General features: G+C 46.7%; 1 protein-coding gene and 1 long non-coding RNA gene across 18 annotated transcripts in view; one reads left to right on the top strand and one right to left on the bottom strand.

The window, feature by feature from the left end:
- The window catches only part of CACNA1C (calcium voltage-gated channel subunit alpha1 C), a 481,405-nt gene extending 457,530 nt beyond the window's left edge, over positions 1-23,875 (top strand). For 4 of the 17 annotated variants that reach the window (XM_082784790.1, XM_082784793.1, XM_082784780.1 and 1 more), the window contains 14 exons: positions 807-972; positions 1,858-1,985; positions 3,659-3,755; positions 5,044-5,146; positions 6,900-7,001; positions 8,378-8,505; positions 9,599-9,748; positions 10,754-11,106; positions 12,001-12,027; positions 13,409-13,537; positions 14,016-14,125; positions 15,920-16,023; positions 18,771-19,094; positions 19,301-23,874. In XM_082784790.1, the coding sequence (XP_082640916.1) occupies positions 807-972; positions 1,858-1,985; positions 3,659-3,755; positions 5,044-5,146; positions 6,900-7,001; positions 8,378-8,505; positions 9,599-9,748; positions 10,754-11,106; positions 12,001-12,027; positions 13,409-13,537; positions 14,016-14,125; positions 15,920-16,023; positions 18,771-19,094; positions 19,301-19,597 (2,218 nt within the window). In that variant the 3' untranslated portion in view covers positions 19,598-23,874. Of the gene's footprint in view, positions 1-806; positions 973-1,857; positions 1,986-3,658; positions 3,756-5,043; positions 5,147-6,899; positions 7,002-8,377; positions 8,506-9,598; positions 9,749-10,753; positions 11,107-12,000; positions 12,028-13,408; positions 13,538-14,015; positions 14,126-15,919; positions 16,024-18,770; positions 19,095-19,300 lie in introns of all 17 variants that reach the window. The other 13 variants (XM_082784795.1, XM_082784781.1, XM_082784788.1 and 10 more) reach the window with 8 other exon arrangements.
- On the bottom strand, positions 23,117-26,141 carry LOC309891896. The gene is made up of 2 exons (XR_014319567.1): positions 25,301-26,141; positions 23,117-24,262 (listed from the first exon to the last, which is right to left on the bottom strand). It is a non-coding gene; the product is annotated as an uncharacterized lncRNA (long non-coding RNA).
- Between the last annotated feature and the right edge of the window lie 178 nt (positions 26,142-26,319).

Genomic DNA, 26,319 nt, shown 5'->3' with positions numbered 1-26,319 from the left:
CTGACAGCTCTGCATTGTGTCAGCCCAGGAGCGTGATTCCTTGCTCTTGGGCACAGATAATCTCCTTCTACCGTGTCATGCTCGTGAGGTGAGTGGAACATGTTGTCCCTTAGTGGGAGAGCCTAGGAGCCACGTCAGGTGGAACAAATAGTCCAGTAAGCCTCCAAAAAGTCCAGTAAGCCAGTAAGCCTTGTGCCCTGCCACCTGATGCTGGCCAGCCCTCAGTGCCCCAGGTCACCTCTCAAAAGAGAGGTGGCCAGTTGTTCAGTGCTCTCAAATGCTGATACCACAAACTCCTCCTTTCTTTCACATCAAGGCAGGATGACTTCCAGCTAATTTTAGCAGGGAGGGGAGCATGAGCTCCCACTCATGCTTTGGCCTAGCTCAGTTTGCACATCATCCTGCTCCAGCTGTGGCCAGGTGTGCCAGGGCCAAGGAGAGGTGCTGAAGGGGGGGAGAGGATGGCAGGGAGTTGGTGTAAATGCAGCAGTCTATATTCCTTCTTTCCATGGAAGTTTTTATTGTAATCCGTAGCCGCATCACACACGTCTCAGTGACTCTGACTGGCCAGACCATGACAACCCCATACCAAGACTAGGCACAGTCAGTCAGGAACAACATACCCATAATGGGAACAGAGCTAATGAAGAGGAGCAAGACATGCCAGTGAATGTCAGAGCCTGACCGTCAGCCTGACGGGCTTGTAATCAACCTCAGTGGAGCAGGAGCAGGTTGCTAGTGTGCCAGTCCCTCCCATCCTACGTCAAAGGTCACTGCTGTCTTCCCTCGCCCTCTGCTGTGCCCAGGTGTGCCACTGGCGAGGCCTGGCAGGAAATCATGCTGGCATGTCTCCCAGACAAGAAGTGCGACCCTGAGTCAGAGCCAGCCAACTCCACTGAAGCCGACCACTCCTGCGGCAGCAGCTTCGCCGTCTTCTACTTCATCAGCTTCTACATGCTCTGTGCCTTCCTGGTGAGTCCACCCCAGCACCCAAAACCTGCCCCCAGCTCACACTGCCCCCCTGCCTCAGCACTGCACAGCAGAGGGGTGGCTTCAAAGATGGGAAATCTCCCCGTGGGGCCTTCCCCAGTGGCCCCCTCTCCATGACAACAGCCCCTCGGTCTCTGCAGCTCCTGCCTCTCCCTGCAGCTCTGGGGGATGCTCTGCTCCCAATCCCAGTCCTCTGAGCACAGCAAAGGAGTGCTCTTCCCTCCTCCCCCTGAATGAGAAAACCAAATTAGCGTGTTGTGGGCTGTGCTGAGGCTAGCAACGCCTCAGCCACACTTCCCACCTTCCCTCCTACCTTCCTTCTGGCTGCTGAGCAGGTTTTTCCTCCCCTGCCAGCAGCAATGACTGTGAGAATACACATATCCCACTTGCATCTGCTCCGTGCTGGCAATGCGGCATTGCTCAGAGCAACAGCACATGCTCTGCAGCTGGCATCAGTGCCCAGAACTCTCCCAGTGAACAGCAGCAAAATTTTAAAAGTTTTGGTCTTGGGCCAGAATAAAGGGCTTTCATCCCAGCCCCACTGCCCACAAAGGATAAATCCCAGGTTCTCCCACTGCTATACCATCCTGGTGGGCAAAGACAGGTAAATAAAAAGCCATCACAGCATGCCTGCAGCAAACCTGGGCCTCATCCATCTAGCTGCAAGGAGAAAAATATGACCAGCTGAGGACATCCTGCCTCTGGGATCTTCCCATTTAAACTGTGGGGCTGACATGGGGGAACAGAGAAACCACCCCCCATGACTTCCTAGTTTTATGAGTCCAAATCCAGGCTTTGAACTGAGAACACCATAAAGTCTTCTGCTACCTGCCTCATCCACCAAGTCATCTTTATGCTTGTTTGCAGATCATCAATCTTTTTGTAGCCGTTATAATGGATAACTTTGACTACCTGACACGGGACTGGTCCATTTTAGGACCACACCACCTGGATGAGTTTAAAAGGATCTGGGCAGAGTATGACCCTGAAGCCAAGTAAGTAACCCAGCCTGGACAGCAGAGCCTCTCAGGAGAACAGGCCTGTTATTTTCTGTTCTCTAGACCCAGTGCAGTAAGTGCCATATTCCTCCTGTATTTTATGCAAATATCTCACAATAGATGCCTCCACAAAGTATTACTGGTGAATCCAGAGGCCAGCAATGCAAGGATACACACAAAAATCTCAGCATCTAGGCTGCGCTGTTACCTGGCTGGACATTGCTTCACTTTCAGTCAAGGGGAGATACAGACTGCTCAGGGAGGGGACAGGAGAAAATTTAGAGAGGGAGGTTAGCAGCTTGCTTTATTGTTGCATGTCTTTGGGATATTGAATCCAATCTGACTCTTCTCTTTAACTTTCTACTCACAGAAGAGCTGCTGTGCTGAGATCTCCATTTTGTCGTGTGTCATATAGACCCATCACAACCTGCAGCTTCACACGACTGCTTTACATGCTCTGCAAGGTTATTCACATCAGCAGACTTGCAGGGATTTAAAGTTACACAAGAACAACTCACACAAGAGCTTAACTGACATTCAGTATTATATGCTCTGCTTGACACATGCTTTGGCTTAAAGTGCATTTAGATCCCTCTGGCATTACAGTCTAGTTGACAATTGTAATTGCAAAGCTCCCTTCATAAGGCAAAAACTGTGGAAAGAGACCTTGAATGAAAAGCAGTTAGTTCTAGTTAGTCTCTTTAGTTAGTCTCTTTAGTCCTGGATCTGGAAACAGTGTCAAGGTTAATCTGGGCTCAGGCTCTGCAGAATGTGAGGCCATGCCACTGTTTCCAAATGATACTTAAATCAAAACCCTTCTTCCCATCCCATCTGTCCAGAGAGACTTTCAATATAGATAGGGGGCAAGCACAGCATTCTAATAAATACACTGTTAAATAACAAAACAGATGCTACTATTTGTGTTGGTTTGAAAGCAAGACTGCAGTGGCTGAAACCATATCATAGATAACCCCTCACTCCAAATGACATTCTGTTACTTCCCATCTATAAATGTGCTCCTTTTTCCTCTTCCCCACCAGTGTCCCATGGTAGAACTCCCTCCTCCCTCCATGAGAGAATTCTTCTTTTGAGATAACATTTACAAAATCTAAAAGAAATCCAACTGCTGCTGTCTCAGCTGAGAAGCTTCAGGACTTTATTTTGTACTGGCTCCAGTGACAGCCCAAAACATAAACAAGTATCAGAAGACAGTGGCTCAGGGCTATGTGTATGGGAGAGAAATTGCCAGGGAAAAAAAAAAAAAAAAAAGACCCCGTGTACCTCTGTAACTGCCATAGCCCTGTGGCCAACAGGCAAACAAGCATAGATTTTGAGAATGTCAGTGGGGGGGGGACAACCCCAAAGTGTCCACTCGTGCACAGGGAACTGCAGCATTCAAAACTCCAATGTGAATTCTTGCATGTATTGACTTGTGAATCACAGACAGCTGTGATTTCTGTACTGAGCGAGTGAGTTATGTGAGTATAGGGCAAATCCTGAGGAATGCACCAAGCATAAGAGTTCTGAAATGCCCTCTCAGCTATGTCCAGGTTACAGGGAGTGGCAGGCCTGGGAAGATCTAAGTGAGACTTCTAGCACTGCATTCTGCAGAGGAATCAGCAGGTCGTCCTGCGGTAAGGATGGAACCCTCACTGTGCTTTCTTCCTTAGGGGACGGATCAAGCACTTGGACGTGGTGACACTGCTCCGGCGCATTCAGCCCCCCCTGGGCTTCGGGAAGCTCTGCCCCCACCGAGTGGCTTGCAAAGTAAGGCACACTGCAGCTCGGGGAAGGCTGGGAGTCACAAGCAGTTGTGGTTTGGTATCAAACACACACACCAAGACAAAGCAGGGTGGACAGAAATAACAGGGCAAACAAATATATCTCTAAGATTTTCTTTTGACTAAATAATGCATACAAAAAAATCCTAGTGTGAGTACAATATTAAAATACAGGAAGAACAAGTACACATTTTCTGTGAAAATGTCTCGCTTATGTCTTCTGTTGTGAGACTCCAGCTATGAAAAAGACTCTCTCTAGTGAATAATGACATGCTTATAACCTTTACACTTCCTTGCTTTGAAGTTCTTTCTTCACCTCCTCACAAGTCCCAGAGTTTGTATGTGACTCATGTAGTTGTTTTATCAAACTCAGAGCAAAACACAAAGGCCGGGGTGTATACACAGAAATATGTGACTTCTGTGGCCTACTGCCCATCCCTTTCAGTCTGCTGTCTGGCAATTGTCTGTTGTCTCAGCCTGGTTCAAACCCCACAGTCTATGTAAGCAATGATAGTGATGGGGGATGACATCCTTTCCCCACTTTAGTACTGAACCAGGCCCATTGCATGAAAGTGGCATTAGACAGAGCTCAGACAAAATCAGCCCCATGATGCATAAAAGCTCAAACCAAGTCCCTGGTGTCTCTCACCTCCTGATACAGAAGTAAGGATGTAAGATCTGGTAATGGCTACATCTTGCCTCAGGTGTATGTCCTTGGTCTCAATGAAGTTCACCCTGCAGCTGCAACACTACCGAGCACCCACTCTCTGTCCTATGTGGCTTTACAGAATTACTGCAAGGTGGGCACAGCCCTACATTAAAAGGGAGAGGGGAAATAGTTGGATAAAGCATACCAGCCAATCTCCTTTGTTCAAGGCTACCCCCTCTTTCAGTGAAAGATTCTGACTCTATATATATTTGCAGCAGTCACATATTTAGTGCAAATGAACCTGCAGGTGCCTTGTGAGGTATGAAAAATCAGTTTGCTCAAGTGCCTACTTGTAACAAGGAAAACAAAAGCTAGAAAGTGATAGGCACATTAAAGGAAAGAGTATCTACCAGTGGGAGAGAGACCCCAGGGCAATCTCTCACCATAGCTGGGACAAATGATGGATATGAGAAGTACTCTTAAAGTTGTGTAACCAAACCCACAGGTCACAAATGCTGAAGTGAAAGGGGTGGCAGGTCTGGAGAACATCATGAGTGTGTAAGGAAGAACAAAACTGAGTCCTTGATGAAGTGTGATTGTTGTCTTTCTCCTCCTTACTCCACAGCGCCTTGTCTCCATGAATATGCCACTGAACAGTGATGGGACTGTGATGTTCAATGCCACTCTCTTTGCATTGGTCAGAACAGCACTGAGGATCAAGACAGAAGGTAACAAGCTTGCTGAGTGCACGGGTAACTGAGTGATGTTCACACCAAAGTGTGTTGAGCTGGAATGCAACAATAAGGACATTTTGTGTAAAATGATACCAGTTATTAACATGCGGCACATGGTACAAAAAAAAATGTAAAGATGTTTGGAGGAATAATATATTCTAGGAAGAGAACAGTGTTTCTAGCTGGGTATTATCTAGAAAGCTGATGTTTCTCATGGTATCATCTCAGATTATTGATCATGTTCTTTATGATGATCTGCAAGTTAAATGTTTTAGACCAACATTCTTTGAAATGGCAATCACGGGAAGTAAGAGGGGCAAAGAAGCTTCCCCCTGTGCAAATTGGATCCAGAGCTGGGCAGATTTTTTGTCACTGTCACCACCGATCTTCTAGTCCATGGAAGGCAACAGAGCTTGGACTAGAAGGCCTCACCTCACTAAAATTCTTTTTTAGAGCCAAAGAGGCTCTCCTGAGAAAGAAAGACCACGGCAACCCCTGTAGAACATCTTGTGTCCTATGAAACAGAGACCCAAAAAAGACTAGATTTTCTTGTTTGTCTTAGCCTCAGACTCTCAAAGTCATTGCCAGTGAACTTCTGGGAAATCATCAACCTTCCTGGGAAGCCTCAAACTGCTTGCTTTTTTTCCTCTGCAGGATCTTGTAAGTGGTTAGGGCAGAAGTTTGGAATGCACCCTCCTGAGTCATATTTCTGCCTCTGATGCTTTCCAGCTGTTTCATTCTCAGCAAGTTATTTAATGTCACTGTCTTCACTGCATCATATTAAGAGAGCTACTGTCATGCAGAGCCCTGTGCAACATATTTAGGAGCCTTAGTGCTTGGGGAGCAATAAGAAAAGTTGGAGGAACAGCACCTTTGGAGGGAGAAGATAATGGTGTAGTACACCCAGAGAGAAGAGAGCTTCAAGTATAAGGGGTTTGAATGTACATAAATCAATAAATCAAAGGTGACTAGTTTGAGAAGAAATGTACCTAGAAAGAAAGAATATAAACTGAATCTGTTTCAGTCATTCACTCTCAAAGGGAGTGGCTTAATTAATAAATACCTCAATAGCTTAGAGCCCCACAGAAGAACACGTAATGTCTAAGTTCAGATGGTTATGTGTAAGGCTTGTTATAGCCTATGCTGTTCCTGAGAGATTAAACACAAATGTCCTGGGACAGCCCTCTGTGTAAGAGGGTGAAAGCTCTGCACGTGCCTGGCATGCGTTCTCAGAGCACTGTGCAGACTTTCTCCAAGGAAGTCTCTTGGTACCATGTGAAGAGGTTGATGTATGCTGGGATGCAGGGATTGCAACAGGTAATTCCCAGGTCTTTAGATTTCTAGCTGCATCTTTGCCAACAATTATTTCTGTTCCCCAAGCAGTATTTTTCCATTAACCAACCTCTGTTCTCATCATATTTAACCTTCACTGGATCTCAATTAGAAAGCGTAAGTACTGAATGAGACTTTCACGTTTCAGGACAAAGGAGCATTGTAGTTGCCTAGTTTCTGGCTTCTGGAGACAAACAGTAACACAGTCGCCTTCCTACTCTGAGATGACTGTGCATATTTAGTTACTGTCTTTATGAGGGGACTTCAGCAATGGTCTGAGTGCCTGTTTGCCCAAAACTTTCCACTACTGCAAAAGCCCTGGTATTTCCTCCTGAGATTGCCATGCTAGACATGCGAAATTGCTCCTCTACAGGCTCTGGCTTAATTCCTGTCTCTGATGATTTTCACCCTGCAGGTAACCTGGAGCAAGCCAATGAAGAGCTTAGAGCAATAATTAAGAAAATCTGGAAGCGCACCAGCATGAAGCTGCTGGACCAGGTGGTGCCCCCCGCAGGTGGTGAGTGCAGGATCCTGTCCCAGTCTGTGAATGTCTGTCTTTTCCCCACCAGACATGTCCTACTGCACCTCGTGAACATCAAGTGGAGTACAGGGGACAGGCTTTCTTCCACAAGTTGTTGCTACCTGTTTGCCTGTCTGGATGTTTCATCAGGCTGAGATCTGGTTTTGCCTGTACAAACATGTATATCATGTTCTTACTGCTGAAAAATCAGGGGAGGAAGAAAAGGTGTTTAAATAGGAGTGAGAGATCTTCTTTCCTCAATCTCACCCCACTTCAGCTGTAGGATTTGTTCCCTTGGACACTACCTAGTGCCTTGTTGGGCGTATATGGCATATAACTCCTTTTTTTTACTCACATAACTGCTTTCTATTTGTCCAAGTAGAAATTTTGTGAGATGCTGTCTGGCAACTAGTTACACCAGTTCAGACTGGCTGAGGGTTGTCCCTTGTCTGATTGCAGTAGATTTCTATGCAGCATCCCTGGTAGGCTGTAATTACCAGGCCTGCAGGCTCCTTCTCTGCTAGGCTCCTAAGGAGCCCAGATGCATGGGCATCTAGTGGGACCTTCACTGACCTTCCAGGTGGCTCCAGGGACTGTTGCATGAAACAGCACTCGGCAGCTAGTTAACAGCCGCAGCCAGATCTTGAAACCTTGCTCAGCCTCCTCTGAAGTCAGAGGACAGTATCTAATACAATTTACAGCAGGTTTGGAGGAGTGAGGAGAGTTACCTGGATAAAAGCTGAGTGCACATTTTGGCTCATCAACAGTTTGTATTGAGTGAGAATATAGCAAGGACTGAGCAATAACTGCACTTCTGGGGAGAGGTGATCACTGTGGTCCTCTCACACCCATGCTAGACACAACCAGACAGAATTTCAGTGCAGAGAAGGGTCAGATCAGGTCTGGGATGGGTGGTAAGTCAGGTGCTATTAGTGAGATCAGATTTGGAGTATGCATTACCCAAAGCTGTCACAAGAGAATGCAGCATTCATTGACCCAGACTGGGAGGCTACTGCTATAGCAAGATCACAGCACCAGAGGCTGCAAAGCTTAGAGCCATAGAGGCACTTCGCCAAAACCAAAGTGCATCCAGAGGTGCATAGCTATAGGTGTTCTCTGCCAGCAGAGCCAGTCTATCTAAATGCCAGGTGTACCTCACCTCCTGACTACTTACGGCAAGCTCTGACCGTGGAGCAATCCCTTCCTTTATTCAGCCCTGCATACTGAAGCCATAAAAAGCAGAGAAGTACTGTGGTGCCTAGGGCTTCTGCCTTTAGTTGCAAGTCTCACATTAGCAAACATACTACTTAAAACCCTTTGCTTATTTGTTTTGTTGTGTGATGTTTTTGTTTTTTTTTAATACCCCTTTCCAGATGATGAGGTGACCGTCGGGAAGTTCTACGCTACTTTCCTGATTCAAGAATATTTCAGGAAGTTCAAGAAACGCAAAGAACAGGGCCTGGTGGGCAAGCCCTCCCAGCGCAACGCCCTCTCCTTACAGGTGACAGATGGGCACAGGATGGGCAGGGGTGGTACGGTTGAGGCATTTGACCCCACTTCCCTCTCAGCCATTCTGGGGGCTGCAATGGGCTACCCTCACTAGAAAGGAGCTTGTAGACTCTTTAAATTACCACATCAATCCTTTTGGATAGGTGTTTATCTAGCACGGGCCTCATCCTGTAGCTCTGGAGGTGGAAGGCACACGTGAGGTGGTCACTGTTTATCAGTCCACTGGTAATGTTTGAAATTTGGCTTTCTTTTGGAGGGCTGCTATGAAGTGTCCAGCAGACATTTTTTTTATTACTACATTCATTTGACCCTTTCTGAAGGAGTCATTATAACAGGACCAGAGAGAGCATGTTGCCAGGAGGCAAAATCAATTACAAAGCAAGAAGCATACCTGGATGCCAAGGCCATCCAGTGCCTGGGATCTGTTCATCACTGTGCTACAGGTTCACTGGTGGACTGCCAGGCTGTGTGAAAGAATAAGAAATCCCCCCTGACTGTAGGACTGTGCCATTTCTGTCCTTCAACTGTAGAGTAAGGAACAAGAGTGACTCTGGACTTGCAGCAAGCCAAGAAGTGTTGTGACACAGGCCTAAATACAGGCTGAGGTCTCCACATACCCACAGAATACCTCCCTGGAGTGGATTCCAGTCAGTGAGGGGTTTGAGGACTGTCCAGATCCAGATGCCAGAAGTTTAGCTATGAAATATGTATTTAAGATGCTGATTAAAAAGAACATATTTTTCAGAGGTGCTGAGTACATTGTTCAGCGGGAACTGTGGCTGCTCTAGGGCTTCTGGTAGTGGATCTGAGAACCCAGAGTCGAAAGCATGCAGACTTGCACGGTCAGGCCCGTGGATTTATGGCTGTGACCTGCTTTGAAAAAGCCGAGGGACTAGCAGTGAGCATTCCTGGGTTGGATTACTAAGAGTTTCTCCCTCTCTAAACTGGAGATGAAAGAGCAGAATTTGTTAGTATTTTTCTAGGAGCTGGGGATGCTATATTAAGTAGAAAGGCCCCACTGTTCTTAGCAGATTAACATCGCTTTTGTTTCTCACATAACCACTCGGAGATATGAAGCTCTATAGTTTGCTGTTTTGCAGGCTGGTTTGCGCACACTTCACGACATCGGCCCAGAGATCCGAAGGGCAATCTCAGGAGACCTGACAGCTGAAGAAGAGCTAGACAAGGCCATGAAAGAAGCTGTTTCTGCTGCCTCTGAAGATGATATTTTCCGGGTAGGTGTGGAACAAATTTACAAACTGAGGCTAGATTGGTATCTTAGCTCAAAGAGTGCTGTGTTTTTTGTATGTACTCTGTATTTCAGCTGGCTGCTCCTTTTTTTTGTAGACCCTACTGGGAAACAGACTGGTGGAGTCAGGGTGCCAGATCCTGAGAAATTACTTTTATCCCATTTTCTTCTCAATGGATGTTTGCCCTGTATTAAACCTAAACAAAATCATAATGACAATGGCCAAAGGGTCAGAAGAACTGCACAGTTAAGCCATCTTCCAGTCCACAGAGCATCAGCCAGGCAGACTTCAATTTTTTATTGAGTTCTTCTTTCAGTGGCACAAGTAGTGTCCTTTCAAAATGTACCCCAGAGCCCAATAGAGACCCTGTGGTCCTGGAGGAAATTTCCAGGGCAATTGCCTAAATCTTCCCTTTCTTATTTCATTTCTGTTCCTTCTAATTGTATCCTCTGGTAATATTTCTTCTCCTTTGGCATTTCTCTCCTTCAAATCATTTACAGAAAGATGCTGTCTGTCCCTCTCATAACTCATCATCCAAACAGTAGATAACTGGCTCATTAAATCTTTCTTCATTTGTTCCTCCAGGTGATTAATAGCTTCTGGTGCTCTTCTCAAATTCCTTCTTATGTAAAGATATTGTTTTGCAACTGCACTGTGAATACCAGAGAGCAGTAACCTAGTTCTTGCCACCTTACCCAGTCATACCCTCCCAGGACTGGTGGTATTTGGACACCTTTGTCTCACCTATCCACTTGTTCATTTCTTTAAGGCCAGTCCTTTGAAATGTCTTAGAAAGATGAAGCTTTCACAGCCTGCCTGTACCTAGTCTCTCTGACAGAGAAGTCTATGCATTTTCTGGCAGAGAGAGCACCAGTCCGTAGTGCACACTTTTGTTTCTCACATTTTCCTTCCCTCAACAGTCTTGACAGGGAACACCACACGTACCTTTTTACTGACAAAGGGAAAAAATTGTTTGTGTTTCTCTGACAGAGAGCTGGAGGCCTGTTTGGAAACCATGTCAGCTACTACCAAAGTGATGGCAGGAGTGCATTCCCCCAGACATTCACCACCCAACGACCTCTGCACATCAATAAGTCCGGCAACAACCAGGGAGACACCGAGTCTCCATCTCACGAGAAGCTGGTGGACTCCACCTTCACACCCAGCAGCTACTCATCTTCAGGCTCCAATGCCAACATCAACAATGCCAACAACACTGCCCTGTGCCGCTTCCCCAGCCCGCCCAGCTACCCCAGCACCGTCAGCACAGTGGAAGGCCATGGGGCCCCATTATCACCCACCATCCGTGTGCAGGAAGCTCCTTGGAAACTACCATCCAAAAGGTAAGCTGCACAGCAGGGCATGGGCTGAGGGACCGGGGAGGGGAACGTGCACGCAAACACCAAAGCACTGCTGCCTAGCTAAAGTCACCCACCAGATATTGCCCTGCCTGCAGCCTGGAGCGAGCCTTTTGGTTCTCCACTTGTGCCAAAGCCCACGGTGTGGCAGATATGCATCCACTGACCACGGCAAAGAAGCAGCACCCTCACAGACCAGCATACATGATTTCTTTGGGCTTTATCGTGAAGAAACCTTTATAAGGGTTAAAGGGAGCCTTATTTACCCACTCTTAACCACAGGTTTTATCAACTGGTAATTGAAAGGGAAAGCAACTGCATTTCACCTCTTAAGAGCCCAGCTGAGAGTTCTGTGGAAGTCAGCGTTTTTCAGTTAGTGCGTCACATCCATAAGGAGGTCACATAAGGCTTTCTGGGAGAAGGGGGGCAAGGCTGTCAGACACGCAATACCACGTAAAGCAAAGAAAATCCCCTTCTCTTGACATCCTTCAGGCTGTCTGCACATAGGTGACTAATACGAGAGGAATATCACTTTTATCAGTGCGATGTTTTTTAACCCTTTCAGTAAAAGCAGGATTGAGCTGTAAATTTATTTTCAATGGAGACAGTGAGCAATGTGAAAAGGTGGAGAAATGCTGCTCCAGGATAGGAAAGAATATGGCAGTTAGACAGAGGAAATTCAGTGGGTGCAGTACACATCACCCAAGTAAACAAACCAATAGCTTTTTTATTTCCTGCCGTCCTTAGGGAGGCCACAGGAATTGCTGATAACACACTGTGTTATCTTCTGTCCCCCACATGCTGATTCGTGCTGTTGTGACACTGTTAACATGGTGTTCTTTTCTCTCCTTGCTTCCTTGGGCACCTACCTCGAATTAGGACGCATTACTACGAAACACTGGGACGGTATGTGTTCTCTCTCCTGCTCTAACACTCTCTGGGTGTAGACCCATTGTTCGTCCCATTGAAAGTCCAAATCCTGATTCATGCTGAAGATAAGCTCTTCTTTTTGGTGTCAGTAAGCTGGAAAAGAGTTTTAATGATTGCCGTGACATCTCCAGGACATGCTCCCAAATTAGGGCTTTTCTGCCCATTGGCAGATAGCAATGCACAGACTGTTTCTAGCTGGTTTCTTGATTTGTGTAGTTTTTTTAGAGTTCCTATCTGGGCTCACACATCTAGACACTCTCTGGTCACAGAGCAGAGCAGTATACCCTGGCATGCTCACAGAAAAAAATGTTTTGGCTAAACGCAGATTGTTGAAAAGGGGGAGCTGCCATGTAGTGAGTTCTCCACCATGCAGCTTAGCAGTTTTACTGGTCTCCCATCTCAGCAGGAAGGTCACTCCAGCACTGTCCTTCAGATTGTTTTGTACTATGCATATACACACTTCTCCTGGTGCTTTATGCCTGAAACAAATGAGAAAATAATGTTTCCTATCAAGTCCCTGAAAGATTTAAAAACATAAAAAAAAAATCTCTGTCACACTGCTTTCTTCTGTGGAATGCAAGTAGCAAACTGACTCTAATATCTCTATGTCAGTATTTCAAAGATTCATGCTACCTTCAGTTTTTACTTTACTTCTCAGAAAATAGACTCAGAATGAAGTGAATTCTGAGGGCTGAGACTTGAACCAGAGGGACAAGGAGAAGACAAGCAGGGAAATAAGGGCTGTCATGCCTAAGAGCTTGAACAGATCCTGCTGAATGAAGCAGAAGCACCCTTCAGTTATTGATGAGAAAAAAGGGACCAGAGGTGGAAAACACAGGAAGGAATGAACAGAAATGAGAGCATGAACAAGAAACAGAAGGGAAAGATGGTGCAAAATAAAGGATTTGGGAGGCAGAGGCTGTGCTACACAGAGCTGAGAGGGTACTATCAGTGTCATGGAAGCTTCTCTTTGAAATCTGTAACCAAGGCTTTTGCAACAAGAAAAAAACAGATGCATTTCTAAGAGCCCATCTTAGGTTTTACAAGTTCACAACTTTGGGAAAGTTGGCACTGTGATGTGCACATTTATAGAGTCCATATAGTCACAAATGACAGTAATACATCTATGTTTCCAGTATTTTTCAACATTGTTAAGAAACTTTCTTTGAAAGAGGGCACAGACAGTGGTTGTTGCTTTTGTATTTGTGAATTCTGCAGTTTTGTTCAGTCATTGATTTTTCTATGATAGCTCTTCAACATTATAATAAACCAAGACAGATGGAGCCTGTCATTCTTGTCTCTATAACAGATTTTCTTTACCATCTCTGTATTTTGACTTGTCTTTTTTGCTCATTAGCTCCAGTTCCAGAGACAGCCAGCTGGCAATTGTTTGCCAAGAGGAAGTGTCTCAGGATGAGACTTATGATGAAAATTTGAATGAAGACATTGAGTACTGTAGTGAACCAAGTCTGCTCTCTACTGAAATGTGAGCTTTGCAGCTTTAGTCAAGGTGTTTGGGTGGTTCTTGAGTTAAGGGGGGGAGGTGGGAAGAAGTGACATTTCTCTGCAAAAATTTCAATTTACGGGATAAGACCAGAAGATTTTAGTCAGACAACTCAAATATCAGATGATAATGGGAAAAATAAATAAATAAATAAATAAATAAATAAAGCAGCAGTTCAGCCCTAAGGGGAAAAAAATTGAAAGGGAGATCCTTTGCCTAGGATTTTGCTTCTCTGAATGATGCATCTGGATGTGCAGCTCCCACCCCACATTCACTTTCACTGCCTTATGTTCCCAGATCTCCTGTCTCATGGTCTCAGTTGCTTCTCCTGAACCCCTTAGCAAGCTCAGTAGCTGCATCCGTTTGATAGCATGATCTTCCTGGCTTTCCTGCTGGAAGAGGGGTTATTCTGTCTGACACGAGCTGCTTTTCTAGAATCCCTGTGTTCTCTCCTTTGCAGGCTTTCATACCAAGACGATGAAAACAGACAACTTACTCCACCAGAAAACAACAAAGCAGAGGACACCCGACACTCTCCAAAGAAAGGGTTTCTGTGCTCCTCAGCACTAGGTAATGTCCCAGTGTGACATGTGGGCTGTGCTTTCCTCTGCCTTGACTGAGTTCTCACATCCTGCTGGAGAAATCCCAGTGTGTGTGGGCCTGGGTGTTGGTGCTCTCTGCATTTAGCTCATGAAACCAGGAATCCCATGGTGTGCGTGCAACCCTGATCAGGCAGGTGACTCTACTGCCTTTATGCTCAGTCAGTAGATGAATCTGTGGCTGTTTGGATAATCCCTGGTTGTTTGGATAGTCCATGTGATCTGTTTGATTAAGGCTGCATGTTGATTAAAGGAGTTTATTAGAGCGCTGTAGGCTCTCCAAACAATCACCAGGGAGTCACTGTATTGACTAGCCTTGGGTATATGGTGTTCTGTTCTGTGTGTGTTCAGCGGGGAAAAAGGAGAGGTTGTTTCTTTTGTCTGCTACAAGGAAAACAGTGAATTTCAGATTAAGCTAACACAATGCAAATTTGCTTTCTGCTCTGATTGTACCTGGAGATTTTCAAGTGTTTCAAGAGAGCAAGTATGCTCATGTGGAAACCATGAATTACAAGATTTTACAAAGGTATCAGGATAAACTTTTCATCCTTTTTCCCATGGGGAAAAAAAAAAAAAAAAAAAAAAAGAGACATTTGGAGGAAAAGCTAAAAAGAATCCTGAATCCTGTAAGGATTCTTTTAAGAAAAAGCATCCTATAAGGTGTTGATTTTCACAAAATAAACAGCGACAGTCTATGTAGTGTATTGTTTAAAGTGAAACTTGACTTAAAACCTCTTAAATCCTCTTCAAGATGCTTATACAATTGAGTATGTAGGCTCTTATACAACTGAGTATATATGCTCTGTAGCAGATACTTCCTCCATTCCCTGAGAGGCCCTTTTCTCAACAAATCAATAATATACCTACTATTTTCAGAATTTGAATTTCTTTTCTTACTTTACAAGAATGTCAATGGGATCAAGGAGTAGAAAAAAATATTTTAGTGTGCCATGCAGCTCTATCTTTAATAATGTGTTTATTTGCCATTCTTCAGAAGAAAAGCCTGTGCAATTTTTCATAAATATACTTTGCAGTCCTTTTAAATTCCTTTATAAAGAGTACACTTCTCATAATTACAGAAGTTTAATATCATACCAAGCAAACAATGTGGATATTTCAATAGATCCTCCCAATTATTATTTTTTTAAAATGACTTTTTCACTTCCATTTCCAAAGTTCTAAAAGCACCACATCTGTACATACTCAAGCCTCCATTCACCAATGAATAATTCACTTCCACCTGATCCTGGTATAGACATGGCCTCAAAAACTGTGGTATGTCTGGCAGTTAAGGGCCCAGAACACATGCAGGTGGGAGGCTAAAGTCACCTGAGCAACCCAACATCTCCTCCTGCATGTTGGGCACAGCCAGGTACAGTGACAGAACCTCGGTTGCCCTATCAGCCCTGCCAAGGGCTTTACATGAACCAGAAAGGTTTGAAAACACTTTCACTGCTTAGGAGGGAAGTCAGCTGCACAGTACCTGCTAGGTCCATTTTTTAAGGGAGAAAAATAAAAATCATCACCCAGAGCTTTATCTTGCAACTTGCTTGGAGGATAGTGTCGGTTAGTCCATGATGCTCGCATTTGTTTTGCAAATACAAGTACTTTGGAAGAGGCAAGGTGTCAAGGGAAAGCAGACAGCGCTTAAAATGTGGGCATCTTTGCTGTCTCTCCAGCAGGACTGCACCAAATGAAATTGAACTCAGATTACCTGTAGTGTAGTATAAGTGATGGACACAGTTGTTTGTGTTTGTTTTTTCAGGTCGAAGAGCATCTTTTCACTTAGAGTGTCTGAAAAGACAGAAAAACCAGGGTGTAGACGTCTCGCAGAAGACAGTTCTGCCTTTACATCTGGTACATCATCAGGTAAGCATTAACAACATCAAAGGGCCCAGCAAGGCAAGTGAGAATCTACTGTCTGCCCTCCCATTTCATCCCAGACAACCTTGAGACGCCATCTGAGATAGCTTCTCACCCATATCAAAGGTCCAGTTTTTAGAAACTGTATTTGCCATCACACTCACTCCTGATTTCAGGATTTTTATTGTTCCCAGAAGAATGCTACAGGGACATGTCCTTTGGAGTTATCGTTACCTGATGTCCATGAAAGAGAAAAATAAAAACCTATCTATAGGATAAAAATAACCACCCAAATTGCACTCTGAAGTGCAATTACACTGGCTTTGATGGTAGTACACATATGAATAAAATGTGCAGGGTCTACTTTTATATTAATTGGATGTAGCCAGTAATGGCAATTAATCATTTAAAAAATAGCTGATTACATGTAATTAATCAGCCTCTTAAATCCTTTATAACTGCATCTAGCAGCCTACCAAATGTGTGCTTTGGCACGTATCTAGATGATTAACCAGCTGTCATAGTCCAAAGTAGATTTATGTCTTTTATTTGGATGGCACCACTGTCACCATAAAAGAAACGGGTGCTGTGGCAACCAGTCCTGCAGCATGGGGCATCCTGCTCCGTGCAGTTCCCCAGGGCAGGGCAGGACAGGGGCACAGGGGCAGAAAGTGCCACAGGGCAGGGGTGGTAGGAGTGAGAAGTCATAGCAGCTGGAGGAGTGAGAGATGAGCATGGCTGAGACTCTCTGTGTTTTCTCACCTCCATTCCCAGCAACAGCAGCCAGTTATGCTGTAAGGACCAAGCTCCAGAAAGCAGTGATCCACAGGGAGCTACAGCTGTGGCAGGGACAAGCAGTGAATGTATTGGGGCACGGGGCTGTGAACAGCTTCCCACCCTCCCCATAGCACTAATGGCCCTCCTGAGACCTCCTGCCTTCCCACAGCAGTGCAGATAGAGGGGACACATGCCTCCTATCCTCTCAGCCCACCCAGCTGGCAGACTCACCTTCTTCCAACCTGTACAAAGAGGATGGAGCTGCTTCACCCTTCCTCATCCCACTGTGCAGCCCCAAACCTAGAGTTACGGGGCTCTACCCACCCCAGCATCACTGAGCTGGACTGCAGGGTTACCCTGAAGTAGGCACCTGGCCTCTGGTCGGCAACACCCAGCAGTGTCAGTCCATTTAAAAAATCATCAGCCTACAACACTGCTTCAAATGAGGACACGAAGCAGAAAGGTTGCCTCTGCTAAGCACAGTGGATTCAGTTGCTCAGGAGAGCTTGAAGGGGTATACTCATGAAATACTCATACATAATGGTATGTAAATATATGCAGCTGAAGCTTGAAGCAATATCTACGAGCTTCTTTCAGCCTCCTCAGTACTTTACATTTGGGATAAACACCTTGTATGTATTTCTCCCAACAAGCTGAAAAACTGGTTCAGTTATCCTACCTGACAGATCTAAGGCTCTCCTTGAAGTCCCAGCAGTTTAAGGGATGTGCTGAGGCCATCATAGCCTGCAGTGTGTGACTTATATAGATTAATTTTTAAGGGCTTTCTTCATCATTGAAATTTGGTAGGAGTCTGACACCTAATTCCTGAAAAAATGTTGGTGAACCTTGTTGGTGACCAACAGCTGATTCTTTTGTTCACCTGTCGCTGAAATTATTAGCACAGCATGCTGATAGCAGTTGTCCAGAATTTCAGTGGCAGATGGATTGAGCTTCACTGAACTTCAGGTATCTAAAAGTTAGCTGCCTAGTTCAACTGGTCAGCTCAGTCCCACTGTGGTCAACAGGGAAATAGCATCTCCAAAAGGCAAGTGTGAGTCTTGTCAAAGTCTTATCCTCCAGAGAGCATTTTCAAGTATCCAAAAGAGGCCAGAGGCTTGCTGGTATCCCTCTGCACAGTTAGCTGAGACTACACATAGAGCTTGTAGATAGCTGAAGCTGGAGGAGACAACCAAACCCAAACAAGACGATTCTCTGCAACACATCCACATACTTTTGTGTTTTCTGTGCCTTTATTTCTTTGCTCATATCAGACAGTCGTGAGCTGTGTGAGATGAGCTCCCAACTCTGATGGCTTTGCTTACAGAATGAGGCAGCAGTTGCCATGAATGAGGCATCCGATCAGCCCTGTGCAGTAAGGGGCTTCTTGAGAAATTCATGTTATCAAAGGAGGCTGGATGACTCAGAGGCTGTGTGCATGATTTTGGGAAGGAGTGGATGGCTTAAAGCATAGTCATCAGATATTGATCCTCCCACCAACAGCAGATGCCTTAAAATCCAGTGGTGGATTTGCAGTTATCAGCAACTGCAGACACATCTAAAATTCACATCTGGTGTCCGTTCAGGTTCTACAGCAGATACTTAGAGAAAACAGCAATTGGCAGTAAGAGCTAGCGGCATAGATGGTGGCAGGGGTGGGAGAAGGAGTCCTTTGGATGGCTGTGGCACTGGGGGAGAGGCGATGTTTCTGGCAGGGCCGTGGGGAGCGGGGCTGCATCCGTCCTGCCAGTGGCACCAGGGCTGAAGAAGCTCAGCCCTGAGAGTTTCCAGCCTGGTGCTTGGCACAAGTGCAGGCTATACTGTGTAAGGGCAGGCTTGCGAAATGAGTTCACAGGAAACATCCAAGGCATGCCGGGAGCTGTTTCCCAGGCCTCGAGGCCCTCCAGGCCTTTCTCGGGTCATTTCTCCATCACCTTGGGGTTCCGTCCCTCACGCACATCTCTCCCCTGTGTCCACAGGCGCTAGCGGTGGCCGGCCTGAGCCCCCTCCTGCAGCGAAGCCATTCCCCCACCACGTTCTCCCGGCTGTGCGCAACGCCGCCCGCTACGCCCTGCAGCCGCGGCTGGCCGCAGCAGGCCATCCCCACGCTGCGTCTCGAGGGGGCAGAGTCCAGCGAGAAGCTCAACAGCAGCTTCCCGTCCGTGCACTGCAGCTCCGGCTTCCCCGAAAGCACCGGCTGCAGCAGCCCGAGGAGAGCCAGGCCGGTCTCCCTCACCGTCCCCAGCCAGAGCGCAGGGAGCAGCAGGCAGTTTCACGGCAGCGCCGGCAGCCTGGTGGAAGCGGTAAGGCCACAGCGGCAGAAGGGATGTGGGCAGCGTGGGGGGAAGCCCCCTCAGTACAGGGGTCTGCAGGGTGGCTGGGAGGAGGAGGAGGAGGAGGAGAACCACCAGGGATAACACGGAGGGTCGCACGCGATGGGGGCGCGACGGGGCCGGTGGTGCATGGTGCTAACACATCTTTGTCTCTGGTTCCCCGCCTCCTTTTGAAGGTCTTGATTTCGGAAGGACTGATGCAGTTTGCTCAAGATCCAAAGTTCATTGAGGTCACAACCCAGGAGCTCGCAGACGCCTGCGACATGACGATAGAAGAGATGGAAAATGCAGCAGACAACATTCTCAATGGTAACAGCAAGCAGAGCCCCAATGGCAACCTCTTGCCTTTTGTTAACTGCAGGGACGCAGGGCAGGACAGTGCAGGCGAGGAAGAGGAAGAGGTGCAGAGCCCGGATTGTAGAAAAAGTCAGGAGGAGCTCAAGGACAGCAGGATTTATATCAGCAGCCTGTAGTTGCCAGGGCTGGAAGCGATGCTGGTTTTTTATTTGTTTCAATGTTCCTAATGGGTTTGTTTCAGAAGTGCCTCACTGTTCTCGTGACCTGGAGTAACCGGAACAGCGTTCTTCATTCATTTCTGTTGGGACGAGTCGCGGAGTTGGGTGGTGTCAGAGAGCTTTGCAGGAGCGGATATATCCCCGGCACGTGGCCGTGAAGGAAGAGCCAGGAGGAGGAGGAGGAGGAGGAGGAGAGGCAGCTCCCCTTTTCCCAGTCCCTGCCGCAGGACGGCCGCCTGCCCACAGGCTGGCAGGACGCCGCCCCACGCCTGTACAGCTCCTTCGCACGCCCCGCGCCCGCCCCGCGCACGGACTCCCAAGCCGCGCCCTCCGCCGGCTTGTGTTATTTAAACCGGGTTGGGTTGGGTTTGGTTTGGTTTTTCTTTCTCCATTGGCATTCGGTAGAAGTATAAGGATAGCTGCGTTTTACCAACCATTATGTACACCGGGAGTTTGTAACTTGATTTGCTCGCGAGCGGCAGCTCCTTTTTTTGTTGTTGTTTTGTAATTTAACGGCAGTAGGCAATGCACTTGAAGTAGTCTTGCACATCCGAGTGGTCGGTTTGGGTTCCTCTGAGTGCCACACGTAGTGGCTGTGAGCGTGGGAGCGGTGCCGAGTGAGCGTGCACACGTGTGTGTAAGGTCGGGCCGTTCTCCGCATCCCGGCCTGGGCCGTGGGACATCCCTACCCAGGGCCGTCCGGATGCAAAAACGAGCCCACTGTCTGTGCTTTGAAAGGGGAATCAGTAACTCTTTGCATTTTCTGTTCCACAAGATATGCAAAAACAATGCAATAATGTTAATTTTAAAAATACAATTGTAAGTCGTGTTGGCATTAAAACTGTATAGACATAAAAATTACGGGGGCGGGGGGGACAAAAAAAAACAAACAGAAGGCGTTACGCTTCGATATATTCCGTGTGATGTTTTATTGCATTGATAATGTTTCTGTTGAAGAAACCGTTATACTTGAATTCAGGTCAGTTTCAGTATTTTTCAAATATTTTTTTAAAATGAATTGCAATTGTGCCAAGCAAATATAATGAATCGAATTAAGTTTGTTTAAAAAGACAACAAAAACCAGAATCACTTCTTGTATATTTTGCTGCATGTCAAGTGAATCATTTCGTATTTGGAATGTGCCAAGCTTTACCTTTGAACTTTTAAGTGCTTTTCTACGTGTGGTTGGGGAAAAGGGGTACTATTTTTTTTTCCTTTTTTAATTTGTACAATGAACAAAGTGTACCTGGTGTAAGTAACTATTCTGCAATCCACTGACAGGTTGAACGTTACTGATTTTGCATATCTTGTGTTCATTATCCTTCTTCCTCACCCCCTTTAAACATGCACGATGACTTTACTGGTAGAGAATCTTTCTTCCCGAGACCGGGACATTTTATTCAGGCTTTGTCCTCTTTCCTATTGCTCAGTCTCTCTAAAGGTCTCTTCCCACTAGAGGGTGGCAAGATCCCCAAGCCCGTTTGGCAGATCCATCCTGCACGTTCAGCTGGCACCAGCAATTCAGGGAGCGGGGAAAAATGCCTGCTTTCAAATTGCTGTTATTAAATAGCTCATCCTGATGGACTAGAACAGGATCCTGGGATAAGCAAATGCAAAAAGCAGAACCGTTAGCAAAATAAAATTACCTAATTCTGGACTGAAAGCCCAGGGAAAGTGAGGGAGGGAGCTCTGGATTGTTGCTTAGGAAAATGGCCGACCTCAGGTCAAGACGCAGATGTGAAATGACTTTTTTGTGGTCCCAGTCCCTCTTCCCAGACCCTAGCCCACAGGCCAGGCTCCAAGTCACAAAACATCTGATGGCATGGCGTGTCCCAGACGTATTTCCCCACCACTAAGCGTGAACCTCTGCTGATTTTCCTCACGCTGGTGCATGGCCCTAACCAGTGGCAGAGGCTGAAAAACAGAGAGCTATTATTAGATTTTATGTGGCTGATTTCTGTCTAGACTACTGCTGTTTTTTCTCCCTTTTCAGGTTGTTTCACAAACTTGCAGATCAATGCTGAGTTAGGAGGTGTGATCTGACTCAGAGCTAAACTTTCGTTCCAATCTTGAGCTTCACAGATGTGTGAGAACATCATTTGTTACATATGCTGATTACGTTATTTTTGTAATGCCCTTGGGTTTATTTCTTGATTCCGTTGGGGTCATAAAGCAGAAATAGTGAAACATATTTTTGACAGTGTGCTTTTTTCCGTGTTACTTTGATCTGGCCAGTAGCAGCTCAAGATACCTCGCAAACAAAACCTTGTAAACTAGGGAAAGATGAATCCATTTAAACAATGTGGCATCAAAGTCCTAATCCAAGACTTCCCTGGAGAAAGCAACCACCTGATGTCAGTCTGTCTCTTTTCTTTTCCATCCCTCTGAGAGCTGGCTGTTGGTAGTGCTGCAGTGCTCCAAAGCTAGCATGGCAGGAAATAATGCTGTGCCTGGCTGTGCCTGAAAAGGGAAGCAGTGTAAGGGCTCCTTTCTCATTTTCTTCCACTATAAAGCCCCCCGGACCCTTCCAGGAGAAGGCAGAGGTGCTCTTCCACCTGATGAACAAAGTACAGATCTAGATTAGCAAAGGCAATGGGTGTTCTGGGTGTTTGATGGTGCGTGTTGCCTTTTAGGATTTTTCCTTAAAAAAAAGGAAGGAAAAGGGTGGAAAGGATCACACCCCGCACATTCCCCATGAAAGCTGCAACTCCCTCAGGGATGAGAGCCAGTGGTGGCTGGGGACAATCCCCACTCCACTGGAGGATCGCTTGGGCCCTGCAGTGGGGAAAACCGGGCTAGCTGAGCGTGCCGACGCCTTGTGGGTCTGAGGGATGGGTGTTAAATTCAGCAATTGCTGGTGCCAGCCGTGCAAATTCCTCTTTCCGGGGAGGGTGGCTTTTGTTTGCTTGTTTGTTTTTGTTTTCCGTTTGAGGTACTTCCAACGTGCACGTTGTGACAGGCCTGAGCAAAGAGCTACTGCCTCCTGTAGGTGAGGTGGAGTCTGGGGACGGTGGGAAGGCCGGGGGACAGGTGCAGCTCCTGGAGTGTCCTTCCTTTCCCCGTGCCTGGGAGCCGACGGTGGGTTCGGTCACTGTACTGTGGAGGAACCGGTGGCCGAGGAGCGGCATGGAAGGAAAGGAAAGAACGGGGAAAATGATCTGCTGTTTGTCACTGAGCATCTCTGACTTGCAAGAGTACACTGCAGACTAAAGACGTTTCTTACAAAACAACAAACCTCCTCCCTTTATCACTCCTGCTCATTATTCCAGGCAGTACTGGGCCAGCCACACCGGGTGCATTTCTTTTTTCTTCCTTATTCTGTGTGGCTGATGCGATGGAGAAGGAAGTGGAACTCACGGTCCGGAGCTGGAGTTTCATTATCCACAGACCTTTTCTGCATCATCTGCCTCTTTCAGCTGGACACACGAATGATGATGGTTTCAATGCTGCTGCTGCTGCTACTGCAGGGGTCCAACCTGGTTTGTCACCCTGCCCACCACACCCCAGCACAGAGGGACAGCCAGAGAGGCGCCATGTACAGAATCGCATCTATTTCTGCTTTGTTTTCTGACTCAGAACCCTGCCCCCGATGACTATGACAACGATGACGAAAACAACAACAACAAAAAAAGGGCAAATGCATTTTTTACATTTCTTGATAATTTCCAAAGCAATGTATCATTGCTTTCTTTAGACTGACGCCAATATAACAGTTGTATGGGTCTCAGCCAGGCTCCTGTGTCTTTTCTGCCTGATAGTTTCAGATCGCTGTATGAAATGTATGCACGTTTGCACACAGACACAACCGCACGAGGTGGCAGCACCACGAGCCCATGGGGTTGTTGCCCTGTGCCGTAGATGAAGTTGGAGGCCTTGCTTCGTACGTCTAGATGAGAAACCCCAACCGGCGAGCTGAAGTGAGGCAGCCCCCCTGGGACAGAACTGAGCATCCTGAGATACACGCACGGTCCCGGTGGGACTGTCTTGGTGGCAGGGGCAGGGGGGGGAGAGGAAACACTGAATGGGAAAGCTGGAGCTCAACAAAGTTGTTGAAATAAGTAGAATCCAGTCGGGGGCTTCTGGCAGCGGTGAGATTTTGTTAGTTCTGACAATGAAATTTGTAGTGCGTGTGAGGAAAATACGCCTGGTCATCAGAAGCCCCAGTTCCCACCTTGCTAACACAAGGATAGAGTGCACTAGTGGCCAGGGAAGTTTTGTCAGTGTAAAGAATGTGGAAAACAGAACTAGGCCCAGAAAAAAAAAAAAAAAAAAAAAGATTATATTTTTCTTGCATTTATTTTCTTCTCCAAAGAAGACTAAGAAATATAAATTTAAATAGCTGCACAGGGTTTATTTTCTCTTCTTTTGAATGTTGCAAAGTTCTTAAAGTGTTATTCTGGGTTTGCAAGCCCGGGGCCCAAGAGGTTTCCGATGGGTTCTCAGTCTGCTCTCTGTTGAGCTTTGCTCTCTGTTGCTGCTTTGCTTCTGGACAGCTGAAACCACTGTGGCCTCGCTGCTACAGCACCTGAGATGGGGTGGGTGAGGGCAGAAGCACAGCAGAGGTAGATGTCCTGTACTGAAAACACACTGGGCTCCAATTGTTTTCAGAGGAGTAGCATCACACTGGAATGGGGAACAAAATAAAAAATAAAAATAAATATATATATATATATATTAAAAAGCTCTTCTGAGATAGAATTTAGTGTTCTAGTTCAATCCTCCATTCTTCCCCTACCCCCTATGGGGAACTTGACTTAACTGTTAACACTTGAGCATAAAAAACAGGCCTTCTTTAGGGGCATGGGGCTTGATTCGGTTGCCTAACTGTGCATCTCCTGCCATTTGAGGTACCCTACAGTGTTCTGCCTGGCCTGCAGCCGCAGGTCCAGAAGGATGCAGCTCTTCCCCGGGGCTGGTGTCTCGTCTACCAGCCCCACACGTGTGGCACAGACCTCAGGCAGCAGGGGACAATTAGACAACTCAACCAAGTCCCTTTCCAAAGGGCTAATTGAGAGGAGCAGCACCGATGGCTGAAGTAATAAGGGAATCTTCTCTAGCATTACCAAGGGCTTAGCGAGGCGTGATCAGGAGCCCACCCCCACACCCCCATGCCGCTGTTCTCCTGCACCACGTCGTGTGGGTAACCTCTGCAGCCCGGCCCTTGCATCCAGGGGCTGGGGCCTGCACCCCGAGCCCCGCAGAGCTGTGGTGAGCCCAGGCGTGGTTAAACCCCACCACAGATATATTTTTTTTCTGCCAGTGTTCACACAGCCCCTTTCCAAAGCATTTTCCTGTTCAAGACAGACCCACAAGCTCAGACACCGTTCATTAGCCTCATTGTGGTGAAATGCCTGCGTTTTTCCGTTCCGTTTTGCATTTTGTCCAGTCAGGCAAAAAGCGAGTTCTTCCCCAAACGGGCTGTAATGCTTGTAATATTTTAAGTATCCTAGGCCAGTCCGCTCCCATCTCAAGCAGGTAGACTGGCAGCCAATACTACCTAAACATCATCAGCTTCACGATCGCTCACAGGAGTGGTTGGTTCAGGATTCTTCAGTCTTGACAGTTTGAATGTGGGAAGATTTCAGAGGAGGAGGAGGAGTGGGATTGTAAATATCTCTGACAAACATTGCTGCATCACACACAAAAAGAGGGGGGAGATACTTTTAAAACTGCCTTAAAAATCAATTCCGAATGATGGAGTCTCCCTCCAAACGATTGCCAACCGGTAGATCAATGGATAAGGCGCTTTGGGTGAATTCTGGCAAGAAGTGGTTGGAATCTGGTCCAAGTTTGGAAGTGAAAATGTAATTTAGGAGCTGATCTCTCGCTCAGTCTGACTTCACATCCGCACCAATGACTGAGCACTGCAGGATCAAAGCTGTTTAAGGCATGGGGGGTGCTGTGTCCAGCCTTTATCTGTACGGCATGGGTCTGGCCCAGCAAGATACTGCACACCTGCGTTTCCCAGAGACTTCAGGGAAGATGGGGTTCCTCAGCACCTCTTCAGTTCAGGCCCTGGAGCATCATTTCCTGCTCTGATCATCAGCTATAACTGTTGATAAATATAAGTGTTTTGCCTTCATTTGAATTGCCCAGAGCTGTAAAATGACCTCTCAAGTATAAAGCAGTCCAGATATAAACCTCCTCTCCCACTCTTCCCTACGCCCCCTGCCCGCCCCAGCCCTCCCTTGCACCTCCACCCGAGCCCCTTCCTCTCTCAAGTCTTTACCTCCTTCCACAGTTTTATATCTAGTTTTCATGAACCCACAGAAATGCTTTTGTAAATAATGCTGTACAGTTTGTAACCGTCATGTAAGCCTGTCATCAGTGCCAGAGTCCGTCTTGCCCTCTCGCACGTTTTAAAGTCAACAGAGGAGAAAGTTCGAGCGCATGGCCCGCGAGCGAGCTATGGGGGTCATCTCTGTGCGGGACAAATGTATATTCCTGTAAGATTGCATTTTTATCTAAGGAATGATGTTATTTTAAAATTGCTAATAAATTTCTAAACAATGTCCAGGTTTGTTTAATATTGTAAGCGGTGTCAGAGCTCCTTTGGCGGTGTCCTGCAGCCCCTCCTTTCCCAGCAGCCGACCCCTCGCAGCTCTGGGGGTCTCTCCTGTGTTGGAGGGGCTGCGGAGCAGCCTCGGGCAGCCGCAGGCTGTGCTGTTGGACAGGAACGA

This window comes from Aythya marila (genome assembly GCF_965140915.1).
Source record: "Aythya marila genome assembly, chromosome: 1".
In the NCBI taxonomy this organism is placed as follows: Eukaryota; Metazoa; Chordata; class Aves; order Anseriformes; family Anatidae; genus Aythya; species Aythya marila.
The sequence above is the reverse complement of the archived record's forward strand: the minus strand, read 5'-3'. Positions and strand labels throughout refer to the sequence as shown.